We start from the raw sequence: 15,932 nt of genomic DNA, 5'->3' as shown, positions 1-15,932 counted from the left end.
TTTGGCAGTATCTGGAGACATTTTTGGTTGTCACGACTGCAGGGGAAGAAGGGGGTTGCTGTCTTCCTGGTAGAGGCCAGAGATGCCACTAAACATCCTATAATGCACAGAACACGTCTCTGTAACAAAGAACTACCTGGCCCAAAATGTTAATAGCATTGAGGATGAGAAATCCTGGTTTAGAAAAAAAACATTTTTTTATAAAAAAGAAAAAGTATTTAAAACCCCAGTACTCAGTACATAAAACCACTGCTCGCATTTTGGTATTTCTTTCCTGTGCTTTCTCTATGATAGGTTTTTTAATGTTTTATTATTTTATATATGAAATTCTTTGGGATAAATTTTCCAAGAGACACTATGATCTAGTATTTCTAGAGTTTCAAGTTTTTTTTTTTTTTTTAAGATTTTATTTATTTACATGACAGAGAGACAGCCAGCCAGAGAGGGAACACAGCAGGGGAGTGGAAGAGGAAGAAGCAGTCTCCCAGCGGAGGAGCCCGATGTGGGACTCGATCCCGGAACGCCGGGATCACGCCCTGAGCCAAAGGCAGACGCTTAACGACTACGCTACCCAGGTGCCCCAACTGCGCTACCCAGGCGCCCCTCAAGTTATTTCATATGCTTTAAAGGATTTTAAAAAAACAGCCGCAAAACAAAAACAAAACACAGCCACATAAATTATGAGTGGGTGCATCAAAATTCACTTAGCAATTCTATTTTTCAACCCTTAGGTTGTCTCTCATTTTTCTGCCTATATAAATGTTATGAAGAACATGAATATAAATGCTACAGAGAACATAAGACTTTCTGCATACATGGAATGGTTTCCTGATGACTGATTTCTAAAGTGGACTAAATGAACCAAATTTAGTTTGTGAATTTTCTTTTTTTTTTTTTAAGATTTTATTTATTTATTTGAGAGAGAGTGAGAGAGAGCATGAGCAGGGGGAGAGGCAGATGGGAGAGGGAGAGGCAGACTTCCCTGTTGAGCAGGGAGCCCGATGCGGGGCTCGATCCCAGAACCCTGGGAATCATGCCCTGCTCTGAAGGCAGCCGCTTAACCAACTGAGCCACCCAGGTGCCCTCTTTTTTTTTAAGTGGGCTCCTGGGCATGGAGCCCAACACACGGCCTGAACTCACGACCCTGAAATCAAGACCCGGGCTGAAGCCAAGAATCGAACGTTTAACTGACTGAACCACCCAGGCACCCCTGGTTTGTGAATTTCCAAGGCCTTACACACGTACTGCCAAATTATGCCCCAAAGTGCTCTATAAACTGATATTATCACCAGCAAAAGTATAAGACTGCCAGTTTCACCTGTGAATGTGATCATTTTTAAGTCATTCTCATCTCTTCTTACCATGAGTTACTTCATCCATGTCTGGACTAGTGACAGAATCTTTACCCCCAAAATCAGAGCTGCACTCAGATCTCAGGTCTTCAATCTTATTGGGAATATCCTCGGAGGTTGCACTTATGCCTTTAAAATGAATAAATAAAGTAAAAAATAAATAGCAAGAAGAACAAAATAACCACACAAAAAGTATATGAAGTTTGGAGAAATGTAAATATTCCCAAAAATTTTTGTCCCAGTGCTACACGTGTGAGATGTTTACTATCATATCCTTTATTGTACTATCGCCTAAATATGCTTACCTTGATTTGTACAACATAATCAATCACAAGTATGTGGTATCTAAATACAGTAGCAGAGGCCACCAAGAACAGAGAGAATTAGAGAGGGAACACACACAGACTGTCTGCCAATTACTTCAACAGGCTCTATAAAGCCACACGTTAAGTTCTCATAGATATAAGGTCCCACGGAAATAATTTTATTTCCTGGAAATTCCTCAACTCTTAAATAAAACATATCTCTTTGTTATCAACTTTATAAAGGGAGAGGTGGGAGCACACCTTGCAATCCTTATTCCTTAAAACAAGACAGACATACCCGACACAACACTGAGGCCTGGTGTGCTGGGGCGGGAACTGACCTCCCTGACATCTGTATCATCAGATGTGCTACCTAGTCCAGAACAGCTCTCCAGCTCTTGTAGACGCTCCTCCTGCTTTAGATCCGGTGCCTCTAAACAGAAGACATGAGGTGCCGCATTAGTGATTCTGTTAGCATGCCAAAGTTTCAGCTTGTGACCCACATGAGGAAAGCTACCAGAGGGTGAATGAAATCATTGTGAACAGATTCCTAAGTCGGGGCCAGCAAAGTTGGTTAGACTGAGTGTTAAAGAAGCTGAGGTTGTGATTCTCATTCCAATATGGCCAGTTTGTTGTACAAAGGTGAAGCTCTGCCTGTAGATCACTAATCTCATAAAATATGCTGCTGGTTAGCAAGTGAACTCAACAAGAGAATACAGAAGAGCTTCACATTAAACCAAACATTTTTAAAATATAACTCCTACGGGCACTCAATAGATGGTAAGCTAATCCTACGGTCTCCTTATGTAAAGGTCAGCATGTCTGAGTGCATTAGTATTATCAAGCACATACCAGAATCACTTAATTATCCCTGAACCAGGTAGAGCATACAGAATGTAATTCAGACACACAGCTACTTAAATTTGCATTCTAGTAGTTGACATTTAATTGAAAGCCAAGTTCTATCTTCATAATCAGAAAAAAAAAGGAGAAATGCAATACTTAAGAAAAGAGAAAATACAAAAACACTTTATATACATTTATAACAATCCTGCACAAAACAATTCTCAGGACTCCAGTCTCAATTTCAGTACATTTCGAAAATATATATCTTTTAAAGGGTCAGGTTCTCCCTGGGATGAGAATCTAGGCATGCTTACCATGCATCCAACCGCTCAGGGTTCAAGCTGTACTGCTATTCCTATCTTGGGATGAGTCAGTGGGAGATACAGACCTCAGTGGTCCACACAGAACTCCGGTGAGTTGCTAACAAATGCTTACAAGTAACTGAACACAGAGTCAAAAAGCAACTGGCATCTTAGCCTATGTCATCCAACACTGCATTTTTTCTTGATGGAAAGAAAATGCCCTAAGAGCCCATCTGAAATTCTTAGTAATATGGTTGCGTCATACTTGACAAAATGTACATAATTTAGAAATTAAGATACCTTACATTTAAAACTTCTGTGCAAATCAAAAAGCAAACAATGACGGCATACTAACCTGAGTCACTTGGCAATACCTCTACACTCCAAGCTTCACTTGTTGTCTCTGATATGGTAGAACCAGTGCAGGGGTCAAGAAGCACTGACCCTGAACCTGGCAGGCACAGTAAACTGCCTAACATGTTCTCTGCTGCTGCACCTGTATAACCAGTGGGGAGCAAAGGGTTAATGAAGATCCTGATGGAAAGAGCAGTGATAATGGAGAAGGGCTAAACACTAGTTAAACTAACGCAGTCTCTACTCTATCCACAAGAAGGAAGCCAAGGTAAGTGTAATTTCAATAGCACCCCTAAAAACACAGATTTCCCACTTTGATCACAATGGCACAAGCTTCTTTTTCTCAGTTTCCTCCTGTTCACCTTGGACTCCCCATAGAGAAAACATCCATCATTAGGTCAAGTCATTTCGACTAGCTTTCATCTTGGTTTTGTAGCACATTTTTACATGTGTCCTTAAATACCTAAAATGTATAGTCCTCACAGGGATTAAAAACACTCAGAGACACTTAACTACAGAAAGTTATACTGGCCAAATATGTTTTCTTCTGGCACATTTGCCACATATTCAGAGCAATAAAATATATTTGCAGGAAAATACACATCTCTGTAGCAGGCATTCAACTGCAAATACAGCTCATTGCTCAAACAGAGCTTTCTGCCAGGAAAAATACTACTTTGGCACCTGAAACAAAGTAATGCAAAACCAATTAAGAAATCTGTTTACACTACTTAAAAATACAAATAGAAAGGATTAAACGTTATTATACCCCCCTGTGAGAAATACTCAAGTTCAGAACGCTCCAGGACATCTGATTACGCCTAACAAAAGAACAATTCCACTGCAGTGCATAAAAAACTTTTGGCAAAGGTTACTGGTGAAAGTTACCTTTCAAAGATTATCATAAAATAATTACAAATAAAATAACGTTTGGAACTTGCCTAAACATAACAGGGGGACAGGGTAAAAGGGCAGTGGGAGAAGACATGAGACAAAACTGGCCACGTCTGTGCGTGTAATAGTTGAAGCTGAATGACGGGTACACAGAGTTCATTGTTCTCACTTGTATTTGCCTGGAACGTTCCATGATTTAAAGAGAAAATGAAGATGCTGCTTATAGGACTGTACGAAATCTCTCAGAACTCACAGAACAGTATCCTAAAGAGGGTGAATTTTAGGGGCGCCTGAGTGGCACAGCGGTTAAGCGTCTGCCTTTGGCTCAGGGCGTGATCCCGGCATTATGGGATCGAGCCCCACGTCAGGCTCCTCCGCTATGAGCCTTCTTCTTCCTCTCCCACTCCCCCTGCTTGTGTTCCCTCTCTCGCTGGCTGTCTCTATCTCTGTCGGATAAATAAATAAAATCTTTAAAAAAAAAAAGAGGGTGAATTTTAAAATATGTAAATTGTACCTCAATAAACTTGATATTTAAAAAAGAAAAAAGAAAAAACTAGTCACTCTTTGGAACTGAATGAGTCCTTCCAGAAGAAAATTCTTTTTTTTTTTTTTCTCCTAAAGTAAGCTCTACGCCCAACATGGGGCTTCAACTCACAACCCTGAGATCAAGAGTCGCACGCTCTACACTGAGTGAGCCAGCCAGGCGCCCTCTTAAATTCAATTTTTAGAGAATCTCAGTATTCTATTATTCTGAAAGATTTTATGGCTATAATCTGTAAGAATTTTCATCTTCAGGTAAGGTGTTTAGTCTCAAAAAGAATATTCTAAGAATATATACTGTGCCCTGAAAACAAGAAGCTAAGTCAGAAAACTGGTTTTTCTCTTTTGGCAGTGGAGGGGGAGCTGAGTGCAGGTAGGGAAAAACACCACCTATGTTTAGGTAAAGAAAAAAAGACACAAGGGCCTTGTTACCTACAGTTATCTCAGCTTCCCAGTCTGCCTGTCAGAGGCTGAAGTCCCCACTCATGAAGGAGAGGTGGATATAAATAACTAAACAGCAATCTTCCAGAGAAATTAAACAGCAGTTACCTGCAATCTCTTGCAAGCGATCTTCATCAATGTTAGGGTCGAAATCACTTCCCAAGACATCTGTACTCCAGGTCTCACTCACTGTTTCTGATATATCTCTGTCATCTGTCAGTCCCATCATGTCACGTATTTCAAACTTCCTTAGCTTATCATCAAGATTATCTTGTGTTGTAGCTACCAAAAACAGAATTTTGTACTTTAAAAATGACACCACAGCTATTTTTTTTAATCAACTTTAAAGATACGGATTTTATCACTAACACTGAGCGTGCAATACCAAAACATGAATTATCCTCCTATAGATGTAGTGTTTCCCCTCTCTGAACTAAGCTCAGCGTATGTACCCCCATTTCTGGTAAGTTAACTGGGGCAACCTCTGCAGTGTGACTCTGACAAAAAACTGGGATATACTCCCCGCTCTGTGTATTGTGCACAGTCCTCGTTACTCATTTTAGCCAAAAGAGTAAAGAAAAAGTGTGCCGGTTTCAAGGCTTAGGCCTCAAAAGACCTTATAAACTTTTGCCCTCTTTTTCACCCTGGCTTCTGCCATGAGAACAAGCTTCAGCTAGCCTGCTGGTGGATGAGGCGCCACATGGAACAAAGTAAAGGTCATCCTAGAGCAGCCAGCTCCTCATTGACCTACCGTCCCCCAGCTAAGATTAGCAGAGCTCCCTAATCAACCACCGGTGACTGCAGATACATGAGTCAGCCTAGTCTAAATCAGAACCACCCAGCTTACCCACAGACTTGAGAGCACAAATAAATGTTTGTGGACTTAAGTCATTAAGTTTTGAGGTGGTTTGTTATGTAGCAATTACTCTGGCAATAATTAACTGATAAACCCATAGTAAAATATTTTTTCATTTGACTTGAATACATCCCCCTGATATTAGAGTTTTCTCTCTTCTCTTGACTAAATGAGTAAAGCAGTCTATAATCTGTCTCAATTTATTAACCTAGTGTTCACAAAATGCAGACTACCAACCCCCTACATTAGAATCACCTAGAGGGCTTGTTACATGATATTCTTTCAACTTCTGTCTTAAACTACTAATTTAGGTTTCTCTCTTATTTGCAGAAAATTTAATCCTGATATGACAAACTAATGCAGTAAAATACTACTTTTATTCAAGCCACACATAACCCAACTGGCAATGCTCTTTTCCTTTCTGAAAATGACCTGCACCAGGATTTCTAGAAATGAGACATGGGAAGTGTTTTTTTGTGTTTTTTTTTTTTAGTTTCCCAGGTAATTTTTTTGCCCATTCAGGTCTCAGAATATTGCCTCAGACCCAGCTGATCTGCAATCTGCCCTCAACACTCCCTCAAAGGCCACCAGTGATCTTTAAATGAACAAATCCAAAGAACTTTTTCAAATTAATCTTCCTAAAGCACAACAGGGATCCATCTACTTTTCAATTTTTACCCCACACTATTCCCCTACTTGATAGTTCCTGAGTAAGTACTATGGTTTCACACTTCCCTGACCTGCTTACACTATTCTGGTCCTTCACCTACAATGCCTCATCTTTAGTTTCTGCCAATGCAATGCAAGCCGGGCCTTCAGGCTAGCATTTTCTTCCACTAAGCTTTTTCCTATACTTCCAACTACATGTATCTCTCACTCGGAACTGCCAAGGCACTTTTACAACACTTTTAGACATTTGTATACCATCCTCTCCATATTCTAAGTTCCTTTAATCCCAAGTATTGATCTTTGTATCCCTTAAAATTTCAATATTACAGAAATGAATATTATAGAAGTCAAGCAATTCGTTTTAATTATTCTATGTAACAAACCTAAAAAATTCATTTGCCAATTAAACATGGTTAAGAACTGAAAGAACTATGAATAAATGCAAGTTTAATGGTCATTATGTAATCAACTTAAATTTATTCTTTTACTGAACAGCCAACCTACATGGAAAACACAGTTTATCTTGCAGCCAGGTAAGTTCTTTGCTACTTGTGCGACTGTGTTCAACTTCACTTTACCTTGCTCATGCTCTAATAGCTGTAGAGCTTCAACTCCATTACTCCCAGAAGGTCCTGCTCCAAGTTCTGATACAGACTCTCCTTCCAGGTCTAGAGAGGATACTGAATTGGAGCGATTTGACGGACCTAGAGAAATGTTTATACTGTGAGTGAACTTTTTAAAAGTCACGAGACACCATGCAACTTTTCATGCCTTGATAACAGACTGAAGACTTATTAAGGTGCATTTATTTATTTATTTATATGTATGTATGTATGTATGAATGTATGTATGTATGTATTTGAGATAGAGAGAGTATGCAAGCAGGGAGCACGGGGAGAGGCAGAGGGAGAGAATCTCAAGCAGACTCCCTGCTGAGCCCAGAGCAGGACAGGACGCGGGGCTTGATCCCACAACCCTAAGATCATGACCTCAGCTGAAATCAAGAGCCAGATGCTTAACTGACTGAGCCACCCAGGTGCCCCAAGGTGCTTTTCTTTATGTATTTATTTTTATATTAAGGTGCTTTAAAAAAATTTTTTTATGGGGGTAGGGGCAGAGGGAGAGAATCTTAAGAAGGCTCCATGCCCAGCATGGAGCCCAACGCAGGGCACAATCTAACGACCCTGAGATCATGACCTGAGCCAAAATCAAGAGTGGGACGCTTAATGTACTGAGCCACCCAGGTGTCCCAAGGTGCTTTTAATACTGCATCTGTACCTTAAAAATACACACGTTCTTTAAGCCAGCACTTGTGCTTGTAGGAATTTATCCTAGGAAACAATTCAAAAATTCATCTAAGGTCGCTTGTCGAAGGGCTTTTTATAATGCTTGAAAAGTAGAAACACTCTATGTTTAATCATACAAGAATGTTTAAATAATCATGCCCACCTGAAGTTAAAGAAAAAAAAACATTTAGAGCCTAAGTTATTTAAGAATGTTAAATTACAAAGGGAAATGTCACTGTTACACTGTTAAACAAAAAAGGGTTACAAAACAACATAAACCTACTTTTGCTATAAATAAACCAAAATGCTGTTATTAGTAGAATGGTAGGGGCACTTGGGTGGCTCAGTCAGTTAAGCATCCAACTCTTGATCTCAACTCAGGTCTTAATCTCAGGGTCAAAAATTCAAGCCCCATGCTGGGCTCCACACTGGCTGTGGAGCCTACTTAAAGAAATAGAATGGTAAAATTACAGATGATTCCATTTCTTTTCTGCATTTCCTAGAATGAATGTACATTACTTCTGTTCTAAAAAGTTGGAGAAAAAGGAAAAGTTACTACGTTTTGTTTAAAATGATAGCAAACTCAACTTTCTTCATTAAAAAAAGTTTGTCCTCATACATGAAGTGACAAATTCTCACTTCACAATCTACGATTTTAATTTTCTAATTTTATTCCCATTTCCACTGCATCTTCCTGCTTCATAAAGGTGCGTGTGAATAATGAAATACAGAACATTAAAAGTATATACAACATCCTGAAATACTAGTGAGTCTGTCCATTTTTCCCATTTAGACATGCACTATATCCCTCTAAAGGAGCTCCATAAGCTGGGTATACATTAATCAATACTAGAGAAACTTGGCATTATTCAAGTCTCAATGAAGACTTATATCTTCTCCATTTTGTATGATCAAAGGTCTCACAATCTTTTTCTTTTTTTCTCTTTAAATTTTCTTGCAATCTTAATTTATTCCAGAAACAATCTTTATAGCCAACTGTTCAAGATCATTAGAGGAAAACTTCATTACTGTCCTCAGGGAGAGGAACAGATGGTATAATTATAATTTATAAGGCTCCTTTAAAGATCACAAAACAAAGTATTACTTGAATCACACAACTCTTTGAATGAAGTAACCCTTCACCTTCAGATATTCCTTCCAGATTATCACTGCAGAGGGAAAAGCGCAAGGTTTTATCAGGTTTACCGTGGAGTTTGTTTTCATCAACGGGGACATCTCCTTGTCCTCCATCTGAAAGTTGCATGTTTAGGACCTGAAAAATAAAACGCCAAAAAAATAAATAAATAAAAATTTAAAAATAAAAAATAAAATGCCATTGGTTTATCAGAACTGGAAGATTACTGATATGAAAACAGACCACAACAAACGCATATTTCTTTTCAATCTTAAATTCTCATTTTTAACTAAAAACCCATTCACAAGATTCTGATCAAGATTTTAAGTACCTTTAGAATAAAAGTAGATCAGTTTAAAAAAAAAGTGAACCTATGCCTTTCCATCACCCGGTATCAGAGACTGAACAGGCAATCGGGTATCAGTGAGCAATGGGTAGCATCATAAGAATCAAAAGGCTTTGGAATCAGAAGTCCGGTCCTTCTGGCTCTGCCATGTGCCAACTACGTAATCTTGGGTGATTTAAGCTTCTTTATCTATAAAAGAGTCATGGTAACGGTATGCATGCCATGGAGTTGCTGAGGATTAAATAAAAAAACGCACAGAAAGCATTCTGCATGGCAAAATGACAAAAAATTTACATTTTTTCAAACGTTAATAAGCTAATTTAACAGAAGAAAACATAGGAACAAATTATCCTGTAGGCACCAGAATTCAATCAATCCAGTTTGAACCTTGCCTTGATCACCATATACGCAGCCACAAAAGTCCACACCAGAAGCTGAAGCATGACTTCACAGCCATCTCTAGCTTAGAGCCAACGGCCTTTTTATAAAATTTCTATTTGTTAGATGACTTCCAAATAACAGAATTACTTTTCACTCCACACAAGCCTCACAACTCAGCTGTAAACATGTATCTCCACCCTAATGAAGAACTAAGTGCTTTGCTGAAACAAACAGCATGTTTTAAGCACACCTGGAACTCAGTATCACAGACACCAGGATCCTGGTGTTGGCAGAATATGAAGGAGAATAGTATCCTCACTTAAAAGGAAGAAAAATTTAAAAACCCAAAACCTATAGGTGCTGTTTTGGCCCTGTTTTTTTCAGTGGCTCTATATCTTTATTCATGATACTTTTAAAAAGCCATTTAAAAACAGAAAAATTTTGGGGTGCCTGGGTGCTCAACTGGTTAAGTGTCCGACTCTTGATTTTGGCTCAGGTCATGATCTCAGGATTGTGAGATGGAGCCCCATGTCTGGCTCTGCACTGAGTGTGGAACCTGCTTAAGATTCTCTCTCTCCCAGGGCGTCTGGGTGGCTCAGTAGGTTAAGTGTCCTACCTTCAGCTCAGGTCATGACCTCAGGGTCTTGGGATCGAGGACCATGTCCAGCTCCCTGCTCAGCGGGGAGTCTGCTTCTCCCTCTCTCAATGACCCTTCTCCCCTCCCCCTGCTCTCTTTCTCAAATAAATAAAATCTTAAAAAAAAGATTCTCTCTCTCTCTCCCCCTCCCTCCCTCACAAATAAATAAAAATGGAATTATTTTCCTATTTGCTTGAAATTAAATGCAGACATGCAAATTTTACATTTTGAATGTTTAAGATAACTTGGATCCTTAAAATCATAGTGAGCAATGTACAAAGAATCTTCAGGAAAAATCTATCTAAAGGCCTAGAGAATGATAAGATTAACAGCAAACAAAAGGCCCATACCACAATGAAGAGACTTCCTTGCACAGGAATGCAGGCTGCTGTCTTCTAGGCTGCCAGAGCCGGGAGCCGGCAGAAGGTTAACAGGGGAAGGTAAAATGCCACAGAGCGCTCTGCCTGAAACTCAGCAACTGTTCTTCCTCATTCAACACTCCCCTAGATGTTGTACGTTTATTACATTCCAGAGTTCCTAACAAGTTGATTCTGACAGTTTTTGCCAGCTCATTTATGTGTGTGTGTGTGTATGTGTGTGTGTGGACAGAACTCTTTCCTAAGGGTCATGCCACAGTTCCAAACACAGCTGTACTGACCACTATCATCACTTCATCGACCACTATAACTGGTCCCTTCGTCCCAGGTCAGGAATAGGTTTTCTTGACTAATAAGTGTCCCTGTTGAGTATAAAATGATGCTTCTTTTTGATTTCTTCATTCTTTTTGCCTCTGTCCCAAGCTCTTCTGTTTACAAATATCTTAAAAGTGATGCCCACACCCCAAGTCCATTTCTTCAAAATATTTTACTTCCTTAGTTTTCTTTTCAGTTCTGTCTTCCATTTCTTCCTAACCAACCAAAGAACAGAAAGTATTTCTAAAGAATACCTGGCTTTTTAAAGCAGGAATACCACTAGTATATCATTAGAAAGAAAAACAAAAAACATTTCCTACAAGTCACTGGAAAAGTCGTCTCAATTTCCATACTACAATTTCCCGGCTTCCTGTCTCTTCTATACTACGAGGAAAATTCCTTTTGGCGTAGACCTAATCATCAACCATCGTGCTATCAATGTATTGATGTGAAAAGCCCCCAGAACTGTGCACAGGGAGTTTGGCATTTAATGCACTCATTAAATGCATATTGACTTACAGAAGCAAGAGACCAGGAATTTAAAAAAAAAGGAACCTAATTCCTTAATATTGATGGCTATAAGTTAAATGTAACAATAAATTCATACCTCATTTTCCGACATCATCCCTGGAGTGAGTTGGGGACCTGTCCCTAAGGAAATCACTAACACCTCTTCTGGCTGTACTTCCTGGATGGTTTCTTGAGATGATCCTTCATGGTCCATATGTAAGTCCATTAGCACATTGGTGCGGCTTCTACTTCGAGCTGCTAATAAAAAATTTTTTCAAATATGATAGTTTAGAAAATAAGACACGATGAAGAAAATGGTACAGTAAATACAAAAATGTATCTTCTAGTAATGTAGGACATTTGCGCATGCACAAAAAAAAAGTGGTGAGAAAATATGAATTTTAAAAAAAACCCTACATCTTCCCAGTTACTCTACCGATGACTGACACAGATTCTCCTTCAAAACTGATAGTCTATGTGCACCTGACAGTGAGTGACACAAGGATGAGCACACCTGCAGAACAACAAACACATCTCTCAGCTTAAGACCTGGGGTGACAAGAAGAGCACCACCTTATTTCTTATCGAGAGAACTTCAACTATTTCTCCTATAAAATGATTCAACTTCCACCAAACTTACAAGCATCAGAAAATTTCATATAGAAATCCAATAGCCATATAAAGTAACATATGCTAATTGGACAACCATTGACAAAATCAGAATCAGTTTTTGAAAACACATTGATATTCCTGAAATGTACTAATCTCCTTCCAAAAATGCAGGAAAAAAGACTTCCCTATGTTTGAATATAAATTTCCCTTCTGCTTTATAGAAACATTCTAAATTAATGAAAAATCTAATTATTTGGGGGTGCTTTTTTCTATAAGTAAACAAGTAATACTTTTTTCTAAAATAATCAACCTACACATCTTATAAGAACTTGAAAGGTCTAGATAGTTTGACAATTTCTCTATGAGTTTAAGTCTTCTGTAATAAGTTTCAAATTTCTTTCAGAGGGCAACAAAATTCAGTACAACAAGAATATTAAATAGAAATTCTACTTCAGTGCAAAACAATCAAAAGTACAGACACAAAGCAAAAACCCTCTTTTAGTAACAAAAGTCTTTCAACTTCACTTTGAGTGAAAGCTGACCTACCTGAAGACAAATATAAAGAATCCTCTTGGGGCACCTGGGGGCTCAGTCGGTTGAGCCTCCGACTCTTAGTTTCTTGGTTTTGGCTCAGGTCATGATCTCAGGATTGTGGGACTGAGCCCCATGTCAAACTCTGCACTCAGACAATCCCAAGTTCCCGAGTCTGCTGAGATTCTTTCCCTCTCCTTCTCCCTCTGCCCCTCCCCCCGTGTGTGCACACACTCTCTCTCTAATAAATAAATCTTAAAAAAAAGAAAAGATAGAGAGGAAAAGAAGAGTCCTCTCTACACAGTGATGTAGATCTGTTCACTCTTACTTAATCACTCTTACTTTCAAAATTCAGAGCACACATCAATTTCCAAAAGTCGAACACAGGCTCCCTCCCACCTTTATTTGCTGACCCTCCCTTACTGTCTTCTACTGAACTGTGAACTTAAATTCAATTTCATGAACAACTACATGAATCTTAAGCAACAAACCTTATAATTTATAAAAATGCAAGTAATCAAAATCCATGTAGCAATTTACATAAAGCAAAAGCAACATGCACATGGAACACACTTTCATAGACTATTTCTTAAATGAAAGTTATATAAGAAGAGGAAGAACAGCCTATTACCCACCAAATGGGGTTACTAGAGTAATATGAGCAGTAAGATTGGTGGCTGAGGAATCCCAGGCAGTGATGGCTGCTAACTGTTGTCCTGGGTTGCGAAAGCGTTAAACAGAAAGAAAATCAACCCTCTGAATAATGGACACATTTTTTAAAAATATGAAATAAATTCAATGACCAGGTCATATGACTACACAAAGTAATAGTGGGCAAACACCTGAAATTTACTTTCCATTATACCCATATTTAATGATACTTCTAGATGACACGAAATGAAAGAACTAATGTACAGGAGTGAATAATGGAGGAAAAAAATCTCTGATTTACTAAAAATCATTTATTTCTTCATGTTAAAAAAGTGCAAATAGGCTATAATACTAAAAATCACTGAGTGTTGGGGCACCTGGATGGCTAGCTGGTTAAGTGCCCAACTCCTGATTTCGGTTCAGGTTGTGATCTCACGGTTGTGAGATCGAGCCCCACATCAGGCTCCACACTCAGTGGGGAGTCTGCTTCTCTCTCTCTCCCTCTGCCCCCTTCCTGTTCGTGTGCTCCCACTCCAAGATAAGCAAATAAGTATTTTTTAAAAATCACTGAGTGTCAAACTTCATCTTTTTTCTATTTCTAATTCTGAAAATTGATATATTGAGATGATGAAAGACTTGAAGAATATGTCATATTCTTGATGATATTATTCCATATTATGTTAAATGTAAGATGGATTAATTTTAAGAAACTGGTAGTTCTTAACAAGTCAGCTCATGGAAGTTTAAAAACGAAATCCCATTCTTCAAAATGTATAAAATAAAGTAACTACTCATGTTCACTGTTGCTGTGCTCCTCATTTGCATTAAAAAATTGGCACTAAAACATTGCTCCCTTGGTCTAAATACTCTTTTTCTCCCTCTCTTGTCTACTTTGTCTAACTCCCATTCATCCTTCAAAAGAAAGTATAAGCTTCACTGTCTCCAGGATCTTCTCCTGACACCATCAACACCTGACCAACATGGGCGCCCCATAAGGCTCCATGCATGCTTATCTCCATCAGACACAGTATAATGACGGCAACTGGTCTCCTCTTATTCTCCCCAACTAGACTATCAGCAACTACCAGAGCAACAGCATATCCTAATGCTCTTTGTATCCCCAGTGCCTACACACAGCACCCCCATGCAGGACAGTGATTATAACTACTCCTTTTGCAAGGATTTTTTGCATAAATTAAGTGAAACAACATCTATAAAGTGCTCATCCAGAGTCTGGTACAGAGAACATGGTAAGGCTCAATTTGTGTGTGTGTGGGTGTGTGTGTGTGTGTGTGTGTGTATGGATAACAGATGTTTACTAAGTGAATAAAACTTAAACCCAATTCTTAAATAAACTTGACAAAACAAAATGAAACCTTTACTTTAGCAAATAACAAAGATACCTTAGCTCCCCTAATAAAAGATTAATAATAATAATATGGAAAAATTTAACTATTTTCAACTTTACTGACAGAAACCTCTAAGTTATTGTTTTATTATATTATTTAGAACTTTGAAGAAATGACAGGGTTACATAATTCAAATACTGACACTGCCAAATTTTCCCAAAAAAGTTACTAAAATATAAACAAAGTATACTGTAGGTGGCATGATCTCAATTAATTATGAAAAGTATGTCTAGATAAAGTTAAAGCCTACTCATAAACCTTAACTAATTGGTGCAATTTTTAAAAATTGTATTAGTATCAGTCAACACAAAGAGAAAGGTTTCCCAAATTATTTAAAACCATATTCCAAAACACTGAGCAGTAAGTAAAGGCCAATAAAAAAAATACTAAATTTAAGGGAAAGCCCAAATATGAGAAATGCTCTTTACCTATAGGCAATCGATTCTTTTTATTTGCTGGAGTGGTTGCTGGAGACAGCTGAGGAGTATTATAGGGAGTCATTTCCAAACTGCTGCTTTTTCCCGGCTTTGCCTGGGGCAGGTTTGCCAATAAATTGTCAAGAGCCATCCTATCTTCTTTCAGTTGATCTCCAGACATCACACTCTTCATGAAATTCACCTGGCAAAGGTAAAAGGACATTAACTAGTAAGATCAATTTTTCAAAACAATATCTATTCCTCACACGATGTACTCATCTATGACTCTGCCCATGCTTCGATAAATGACTTTTGAGAAAATCCTATTAAAGAATAAAGCTATTACCAGAGTAATAAGCTGACTATAGGTTATATAAACCACAGTTCTGCTCAATCCTTCCAGAAGATTAACGGAGGACATTGGAGGGGTCTCCACTGCACGGCCCCCAATCACAACATCAAGAAAAGCAGCAACACAGCTCTGTTAAACAAGAAAAGATCACAGTGAGATAATTCCTCTTTAAAATAAGGGAACAAAATTTCTAATTAAGGTAGACAAGCATGCAAAAAGGTTTTCTTCCTGAAAATTATATTAAACCCAACACTGAAAAAATTAAACTCTTTTTGAATTGACATAGAATTGTTTCCATGAAATTCTGGTACATGAAACAAACAATTTGCTTGTATACATATAAACCTCTTGAAGAAAACATGAAAGACTGAGAACATCAAGAACCTTTTGGGGAGGAAATAAAGGTTAGAGATCA

The 15,932-nt window shown here is 38.4% G+C and overlaps 1 protein-coding gene across 7 annotated transcripts in view; it reads right to left on the bottom strand.

The window, feature by feature from the left end:
• GAPVD1 (GTPase activating protein and VPS9 domains 1) overlaps positions 1-15,932 on the bottom strand; it is a 75,624-nt gene that overhangs the window by 24,556 nt on the left and 35,136 nt on the right. For 3 of the 7 annotated variants that reach the window (XM_026513960.4, XM_026513963.4, XM_057313758.1), the window contains exons 5-13: positions 15,512-15,646; positions 15,178-15,367; positions 11,644-11,804; positions 8,989-9,118; positions 7,138-7,263; positions 5,143-5,316; positions 3,161-3,301; positions 1,956-2,090; positions 1,362-1,481 (exon numbers count right to left, since the gene is read on the bottom strand). In XM_026513960.4, the coding sequence (XP_026369745.3) occupies positions 1,362-1,481; positions 1,956-2,090; positions 3,161-3,301; positions 5,143-5,316; positions 7,138-7,263; positions 8,989-9,118; positions 11,644-11,804; positions 15,178-15,367; positions 15,512-15,646 (1,312 nt within the window). The remainder of the gene's footprint in view (positions 1-1,361; positions 1,482-1,955; positions 2,091-3,160; positions 3,302-5,142; positions 5,317-7,137; positions 7,264-8,988; positions 9,119-11,643; positions 11,805-15,177; positions 15,368-15,511; positions 15,647-15,932) is intronic. The other 4 variants (XM_026513962.4, XM_026513964.4, XM_026513961.4 and 1 more) reach the window with 3 other exon arrangements.

This window comes from Ursus arctos, unplaced genomic scaffold (assembly GCF_023065955.2).
Source record: "Ursus arctos isolate Adak ecotype North America unplaced genomic scaffold, UrsArc2.0 scaffold_18, whole genome shotgun sequence".
NCBI lineage: Eukaryota > Metazoa > Chordata > Mammalia > Carnivora > Ursidae > Ursus > Ursus arctos.
The sequence above is the reverse complement of the archived record's forward strand: the minus strand, read 5'-3'. Positions and strand labels throughout refer to the sequence as shown.